The sequence below is a fragment of the Octopus bimaculoides genome, chromosome 14 (assembly GCF_001194135.2).
Source record: "Octopus bimaculoides isolate UCB-OBI-ISO-001 chromosome 14, ASM119413v2, whole genome shotgun sequence".
NCBI lineage: Eukaryota > Metazoa > Mollusca > Cephalopoda > Octopoda > Octopodidae > Octopus > Octopus bimaculoides.
In genome coordinates, this window is record NC_068994.1 from 27533525 (window position 1) to 27542987 (window position 9463).

General features: G+C 37.2%; 1 protein-coding gene across 1 annotated transcript in view; it reads left to right on the forward strand.

The window, feature by feature from the left end:
• The window catches only part of LOC106878084 (VPS10 domain-containing receptor SorCS3), a 1235712-nt gene that overhangs the window by 1092360 nt on the left and 133889 nt on the right, over positions 1 to 9463 (forward strand). Inside the window, exon 17 of the mRNA XM_052972785.1 lies at positions 5733 to 5904. Within this exon, the coding sequence (XP_052828745.1) occupies positions 5733 to 5904 (172 nt within the window). The remainder of the gene's footprint in view (positions 1 to 5732; positions 5905 to 9463) is intronic.

The window sequence follows — 9463 nt, forward strand, 5'->3', positions numbered from 1 at the left end:
AAAATGGGTAAGGGTGGGTAGGTACCGTCAGCGAGTAGATAGGGCTCTTAATTGTAGATTTTAAATATTTGAGAGACAACAATGCATAAATCGTAATTTTTAAAAGAGCAATGAATTCTAGGTGAATAGAATATATACGTAGCATGAATTTAGGAAGCTTAGAAAATGAATAAGTATGAATTTAAGACAAAAACTGAATTCAATTGAATTTCATGGAGAGAAACAAGATAGAGGGCAGACTAAATAGAGGGCAGACTAAAGCACGAAGGTATGAGATGTTTGAGGCCGTAAATAAATAAAAATCTCTATCTTATCTGCATCTTGGAGACTTCGTCATAGTATGTCAGCGGAATATATATATACATATACATATATACATGTATAATCCATTTGGTCTTCATGTTTCTTTGTTCTTGTTGTTGATCTAGGTGAGGGTACTGGATTGTGTAGTTTTCTGGTTGTTACCTCTGACTGGTAGTTAGGAGCCCAAACTCTCTGGTAGCACATGGGGAGGCTGCTCTATCAACAGTTGTATAATATCAGTGTATCTTTAGTGCCATGTCGAGCATGAATGAGTGTCCCTGCAGCTGCACCTAGTGGGCTTTTCCAAGGCCACACTTACTTCGTCTGCTGCAATATTATAGGGAAGCTGATTACTTGCTTACTTAAGGTGGAAATCATCCCTGGCTGGTCTTTTTTCCATTTTTTTTTTTAGTTAATTCAGTCATGGCAGTCTCCAGTAAACAAAATCACAAACTAGACTCAGCTAAATCACCTACACCTCCTTTTACTATTGCATTCTCCAATATACGTGGTCTCCATTCTAATCTTATGGATGTTGAGTCTTTTCTTGTTTAGATCTCTCCTGACATCCTTGCTTTGAGTGAGACAAATCTCAGTTCAGACATTTCAGATGATTTTCTTGTTCCCAGCTATCTTCCTCTGTACCAGAAGGACTCTTACAATCATATGCATGGCTTGGGCATCTTTGTTCATGCCAATCTTCCTTCCTCCTTGATCTTTTTTTTTTTTTGCATCAAGTCCTGATATCTGTAAGGTTTGTCATGGTTCTCCACTCAGGGGATCTGATCACGTTGCTGTTTCAGTTGATGAATTGTTCTGCTGCCACAGAGTCCCCAATTCATTGTACTCTATTCAGCTATGATCGTGGTGACTGGGACAATTTTCTCGACTTTTTTTGTGACATTCCTTGGACTGATATTTTTGCTAAACCTGCTGAGGCCTGTACTGGGGAAGTTCCTACTTGGATTTCCACTGGTATTAACACCTTCATACCATCTCGCAAATACCAGCTGAAACTGCATTCCTCACTCTGATTTTCTCCTGCTTGTGCTGCTGCTATTGCTCATTGTAATCATTTTTTCCACTAGTTTCAGCAAGATAATTCTGCAGCGAATAAACAGCTTTTCACCAATGCTCACAATCATTGTCGGGCTGTCATTCATGATGCTAAATCAGACTATGAGCAGTACATTCATGATCATATATCATCCCAGAAAGTAGGCTCTTGTGACTTCTGGAGAATTATTAAAAGTGTTAGAAGTAACAATAAATCTTCTATTCCTCCTTTATTCAATGGACCTTAGGTATTGACAACATCTAATGATAAAGCAGAGCTCTTTGCTAAACTGTTTAGTTCTCACTCTATTCTCCATGACACTGGTCATCTACTTCCTGATGTTTTTCTCAAAACTGATAACTTATTACACAGTTGCCATATTACTTCTTCTAAAGTCGCAGCCATTGTGGCACAGTTGGATCCATGTAAAGCAACTGGACCTGATGGTATTTCAGTCATTGTTCTTCAGAAGTGCTCTCCTGAGTTGTCTTCTGTCTTATCTAAGCTCTTCTGAAAGTGTATCTCAGAATCTTGTTTTCCTTCTTTATGGAAATTCCCAACTGTTGTTCCTGTCTTTAAGAACTGTGGTGATTGATCTAATCCTCGTGATTATAGATCAATTAGTCTACTACCAATCATCAGTAGAGTTTTTGAGTCCTTGGTTAATGACTCTCTTGTAAAATATCTTGACTCAAATTGTTTATTCTCTGACTCTCAATATGGTTTCCATCCTGGACAGTCTACTGCTGACCTTCTCACTGTTATATCTGAATGTGTTTATCATGCCTTGAATGTATCTGGTCAGGATAGGGCAGTGGCTCTTGATATCTCTAAGGCATTTGATAGGGTTTGGCATGCTGGACTTCTATGGAAGCTCCAATCCTTTGGTGTGTCAGGTTTCATGCTAAACATCATCTCCTCTTTCCTTTATGACTATAGGATCATTGATGGTCAATCTTCATCTAGTTATTCTAATAAATGCTAGGGTTCATCAAGGCTCTGTCCTGGGCCCAACTCTCTCCTTTTTATCAATGATCTGCTTGATCATGTCATCTGTCAGCTAGTAATCTATGCTGATGACTCTACTTTGTACTTTTGTTTGGACAAATCCAACGACTTGTCTGATAAGGTTGAGATCACTGCTAACCTTGAGAATGATCTTTGATCTGTTGTTGAGTGGGGTAGGAAATGGCTTGTAACGTTCAATCCATCGAAAACTAAACTTCTTTCAATTAATCGCTTCAGACATTTTTTCTTACCATCAGTTTCAGTGGATGGTATTAACTTACCTGAGAGTTGTTCTCTTCATTCCTCGGAGTGACTTTCTGTAATGATTTTTGTTGGCAAACTTACATTGAATCTATTTCTAAATTGGCTGCAATGAAGGTAGGCTCACTCCTTCATTCGAGGAGTTGTCTCACTCCTGAGACTATTCTTTATCTTTATAAGTCCATCATTTGCCCTTGCATTGAGTATTGTTGTCACAAATGGGCAGGTGCTCCTGCAGATTTTTAACTCTGTTGGACCACATTCAATGCCATATTTGTAAAACTATTGGTCCTGATCTATCTTCTAAATTGGATTCACTCTCTCATCATCGTCGGGTGGCTTCCTTGTCTCTTTTCTATAAGTATTTTCATGGACATTGTTCAGCTGAGCTCTCTTCCTTGGTTCCTCCTTTAAGAACTTATCAGCAATCAACTAGACTTGCATCCAGTTCTCATCAATATACTGTGCAACCTCCTAAATGTCGTAAAGCACTTTACAGTACCAGTTTCTTCCCTTGCACCTGTGAACTTTGAAATTCCCTTCCACAGTCTTGTTTTTCTCTTCGATATGACCTCCAATCTTTTAAGTCTAATGTACATTGTCACCTATTGACTTCTGTCTCGCGTCCATTTTATTCTAGTAGATCTTACATTTTCAGTGGTCTAAGGATCTTGTAATGAGCGAATGCTTTAAAAAAATTCTGTATATATAGGTGCAAGAGTGGCTGTGTGGTAAGAAGCTTGCTTCCCAACCACATGGTTCCAGGTTCAGTCCCACTGCATGGCACCTTGGGCAAGTGTCTTCTACTATAGCTCAAGCCAACCAAAGCCTTGTGAGTGGATTTGGCAGACGGAAACTGAAAGAAGCCTGTTGTATATGTATATGTATGTTTTTGTGTATGTGTCTGCGTTTGTCCCCCCACCATCGCTTTACAACCGATGTTGGTGTGTTTACAGCCCTGTAACTTAGCAGTTCAGCAAAAGAGACTGATAAAATAAGTACCAGGCTTACAAAGAATAAGTCCTGGGATTGATTTGTTCAGCTAAAGGCAGTGCTCCAGCATGGTCACAGTCAAATGATGGAAACAAGTAAAAGAATAAAAGAACATATATATATATATATATATATATATATATATATATCATACACACACATATATTGCATACATATATGTATTTATATCATATATATCTATGTATATTTATAATATCATCATCATCATCATTTAACGTCTGCTTTCCATGCTAGCATGGGTTGGACGATTTGACTGGGGACTGGCGAACCAGATGGCTACACCAGACTCCAATCTGATCTGGCAGTGTTTCTACAGCTGGATGCCCTTCCTAACGCCAACCACTCTGAGAATGTAGTGGGTGCTTTTTACATGCCACCGACATGAGGGCTAGTCCTGCAGAACTGGCAATGGCCACGCTCAAATGGTATTTTTTTACGTGCCACCTGCACAGGAGTCAGTCCAATGTTTTGTTCACATGCTACCGGCACATGTGCCAGTAAGGCGAAGCTGGAAACGATCGTGCTCAAATGGTGCTTTTTACATGCCACTGGCACAGAAGCGAGACCGCTGCTCTGGCAGTGATCCCGCTTGGATGGTGCTGTTAGCGCTCTACTGGTATGGGTGCCAGTCATCGAATTTGGTTCAGTTTCGATAATATATTACATATATATATTTATATATGAGATAAATATATATATATAATATAATATAAATAATATAGATATAATATAACACAAACACACACACACACACACACACACACACACACACACACACACACATATATATATATATATATATATATAGTAATGTAGAAGTAAATGTATGCCTCTCTAATTTGGTGCATTTCAGTTTGACCAACCGAAATGCTAACTCATTGAATTACTATATATGTGGCTGATTATTCCACTAGGACTTGCACTCTTTATGTAATTTTCAAGCAGAACTATAATAAAACAATGTATGTCAAGGTTGGGTTTTGGAATTACAATTTCAATCCCTCTAATGGGCTTACACACTCTTCCCATCTACCCAATTTTTCTTTCAAGTTTTCACTGAACCCAACAGTAGAGTAAAAATTACTTGCCGAAAATGCATACTTTCCAAACATACACAAGTATATGCACACAACCTCAAATATACACATATAAAATGTGTATTTACTCTGAATTCTTTACAGTTTTCCATTGATGTCTCTCTCTTGCTTTTGTATATAAATATACATCCTTTTAATTATCAAGTTGAACTCTGTGCTCTCTACACTGTCTACTGTAATTTGATGTTGCTTAAATACCATTGTAACATGGGGTTGGGTTTTTGGGGGGGTTTTTGTCTTTTTTTGCTTTTGGCAAAATGGACTATACCTGCTAATGGAATTGTCTTGAATATTTGAATATTTTTTCATTTACTATTATTTCATTTCACTGAGGAGACTAAGTTCAAATAATACCTCTCAGGTTGAGAAATTAGTTATGAATATACAGAATATTTGATCTGTGAATCTTTGTAGATGGACTTCAACAGTCTCTCTCTTTCTCTCTCTCTCTCTCTCTCTCTCTCTCTCTCTCTCTCTCTCTTTCACACACACACACACACACAAATCACACATGACAGTATAATGCACAGCCATAGTTGTATGGTTAGAAAAAAAGTTTGCTTTCCAGCCATGTGGTTTGGGATTCATTTCCGCTGTCTCATTGTGTGGCACCCTAGACAAGTCTCTTCTACTGTAGTCCTGGACTGACCAAAGCTTTGTAAGTGGATTTGGTAGATGGAAACTGAAAGAAGTGTCATGAATATGTGTGTGCATGTATGTATGTCTCTTTGTCTACATGATTGTTATAAATTAATGCCATTAATTTGCAATATTCTGCAAAAACATGTTTGGTTATGTGGAAATAGAACTTTACTTGGAAACAGGTGAGGGTTAGCAACAGGAAGAGCATTTGACTATAGAAAATTTGCTGCAATAAACTCCATCCAACCCATGCATGGAAAAGTGAACACTAAAAATTGATGATGATGATGATGATGATGATGATGATAGTAAATACATATGTACATATATACTCTTTTTTGTTCATCTAGCTACCGGAAGGTGGGCGGAGACTTTTGTGTTGGTGGAGTGTCAAATCACACCAAATACAGGCATGTTCTTGCAAAGTGCCCTGTGATACCCCCATCAGGCCTACGACTATCCACATCCAAACCAATTATTGCTACAATGTCTATTATAAAATTCAACTTAACCCAAAATGAGGTAAATAAAAATGAAATTTTTTTATTTCTCAAATAATTCCATTCTTTTATTAAATTTAAATATTTCCACTGAGTGAATCTGTAAAGATAATTGTGTAAACTGTAGTTTTTGTTGTCATTTAAACCCAAGTCATTCTTGATGGAGTTGATCTATGACCAGTGGTTTTCCATCGCTGATCATCGTTTTTTTATGCCAAAAATGCATCCTTCCTCTTTTTTTTTTTTTAAACAATAAAGTATTGTTTGAAGGATTTGACTGCTATTTCTAGGACTTTATGTGGTACATCATAGAGAGGGTGGGTAAGGTATGTGGCATGGATGGGACCCTGAGCAACTTAGATCAATCAAAAGCTTTCAATACGATTGACTACCAATATTTGTGTGTTGTCCTCAAACTATCCAATTTCATTCTTCCTCCAGGGCTGTATCACCACAATGAAAAGCAATGTCAGCTCAAGGTTTTGAGTGAAAGGCTTCTTACATGAATTATTCAGTACCATGCACTCAATCTGTTAAGCTTGTCCCTTCTCATCTCTTTTGTATAAACTAGCTCTTGAACCACTACTGCGGAAACCACAAGTAAGATGCAGAAGATCTGTATTGGCATACGTGGATGTCACTGTAATAGTGTTAGACATCAAACAAATTGAGGCGATTGGTTAGGCCCAGATCTCTAGGCAGAAAAGAAATGGGGTAAGGTGACAAGAAATGTGGTCAGTCCACCAAGAAATGAGCTGAGAAGAAGCTATTCCTGGAAGGTCAGGCAGTGGTGACAAATGCCAACATCGCCTCCATCATTTCTTACTGCCTGATCATTGTGCCTTTCTCTACTTCAAGTTTAATTGGAATGGAACATCTGCTCTCCTACTTTTTTGTCAAAGAACACATTCATTGGTCAGCCACTTCATTTGCTGCCAACATCCACTGAGTGGTGGACTGGCCATGTCATGGCTGATGATGTATAGGCATGCATTGAGCCTGCTACGTTTTCAGTGATGATGGACAGGTGTGGTTGCCATTTGTCAGAAGCCTTTGTTTCCACAGTTGTCTTTTTGATGGAGTTGCAATCCTGGGCCAAAGACTGAAATAGTGCACTTAGCATCTAGAATATTGTCAAGGGCTCAAAGACCTCTACCAGTGGGGCAATGTGATAAATATAATTTCAATGTTGACACTATGTAGCAGCTAAGTGTTGGACAGAAGAAATGTTCTTGAAAGAAATCTGAACATCAATTAAAATTAGTTGGATAGTTTGTACCAGAAATAACCTTCACAAATTCTTGGCCTGGCAGTGCTACCAGAGGTTACTGCTGATTTGAGAGAAACCTTATAGACACTAAAGTGCTGGGCCTCTCCAAGACGTGTGCAAAGCAAGGAAATCTTCCATGTAGTCATCCAGTGCTTAACTATTGCTTACTTATGGAGTTATTTGAAAAATGACTATTATGTGTAAGGTGGATTTGGTTATTAGCTGAGTCCATAATGAAGATTGTCCCATTGCCTTCCTCAGGTCAGGAAGAACAGGCAATTTTATCTATCTGATTACATTGAGGAAAGTGCTTGTCTGGTGGATGTGAAAGAAAGGGTTGAAACAGATTCTGCCTTGGTATTTAGGTTAATTTAACCAATTGTACTATGCACGTGAAATTTTGGTCTTAAGAATTAAATACTGAGACTAACAGTATCAACTAATCCCACTGCCAAATTTCAGGTAATAATCAACAGTGAGCTGGCAAATTAATTGCTAGAATGTCAGAGAAAATGCTTTGAGGTATCTATTCAAGCTCTTTATGTTCTGAGTTTGTCATCTTTCATTCTTCTAATATTGATAAAATAAAGTACCTGTCAAGTATTAGAGTCAATGGTATTGACAAGGTCCCTCCCCCGAATTTTCAGACTTTGTGCCTTTAGTAGAAAGGACTAATATCATTATTACTACTACTGTCATCATCATCATCATCATCATCTTTGCTTGATTGTTTTTGTTGACATTTTTCAGAAGAGGTGGAGTAATTTAAAGCTAATTATTGAATTTCTTCTCAAGTAATTAAACTACATTTCATTAACATCACTTGGAGTAGGAAGGGAGCGATCTAAATGTGATCAATTACTAAAATGATTAATTAATGAACACAACTGCAGTGGACTTTGATTGCTAATTAGACATGCTAGTATTTATTTATCATCATTACAGCTGTCTGAATTAGTCACAGAATCTATCTAAAGATATTCTGACTTCTGATTTCTTTGTCTTGGAAAATGGAAAATAATATTTTAGGAAGAAATTACTAAAAATAATGCAAAATAATATTTTGAAATGTTAGTGTTAGTTTAGTGTGTGTTTGTGTACATATTACTGTGGGAGAGAGTGAATGCATGTATGAGAGTGTGTGTGATAATATGTGAACAGATGGTTGTGTGAGCACATTTGTATGTATGAATGAGTGCACTGTATGTGTGCAATGCACTCATTGTGTGTGAATTTGTATGTAGTGATTGTATCAAGAATGCTTTGCACAAACCATTTTACATATATATAAAGCTGTTCATTTTTTTATTTCCATGATATATAATAAATATTATATATATATATATATATATATATACACACATACACACACACAATTATATTTAACACATTTGTGTACACTCAGATGTGGAAAGCCTTCTCTGTTGAAACTATCTTAGAAGCAAAATTCTGTCTAAGCAATATGTGAAAACACACCATTTGGTTATGAATCATATCAACTAACTGTAGGACACATCCATTTTTATGTCATTGCATTTCATCAGTTATGGAAACCAAATCTGTTGTTCAGACCCTACTAAGAAACAACTACTCTTTTATTTAAACAGAAAATAGTACATTTGCTGAAGTATGCAGCGCTTGGTCAAGCTGCAATTAATTAACTAGAGGAATATAAAACAGTGTTGATTGAAATATATTTCTTCATATACAACTGGCACACTCTGGTTCTTCCCTGAGGAAAGTCATAACTAAAAACAGACCATGACGAAACAACAAAGGTGATTGTCTAACTGCCCAAAGAAGGACAAATACAGAAGTGAGACAAAATAATGGAAACACCTTAAAATTTCAAACAAATTTATTTTCATATGGGGTAGGACCGCCTTTGGCAGTAATTACAGCTTGAATTCTATGAGGTATGGACTCGTATAAAGTTTGAATTGTTTCCAAAGGAATTTTTGTCCATTCTTCAGCTAAAACAGTCTCCAGTTCTTGTAGTGATGATGGTGGAGGATATCGACTCCTTACATGTTTTTCTCAAATGCACCATAAATGTTCAATAATATTGAGATCTGGAGACTGTGGTGGCCAGATAAGCTGTTCAACTTCACTAGAATGTTCCTCATGCCATTCAGTAAAAACTTTAGCTGTGTGAATTGGTGCATTATCATCCTAAAAGATTGCGTTTCCCTCCGGAAACAGTTTCGCAACCATAGGATGAATTTGGTCAGATAAAATGATTAAATAGTCTTGACTATTAATTCTGCCATGAAGGGAAACTATTGGGCCAGTGGATTTCCAAGATATAGCC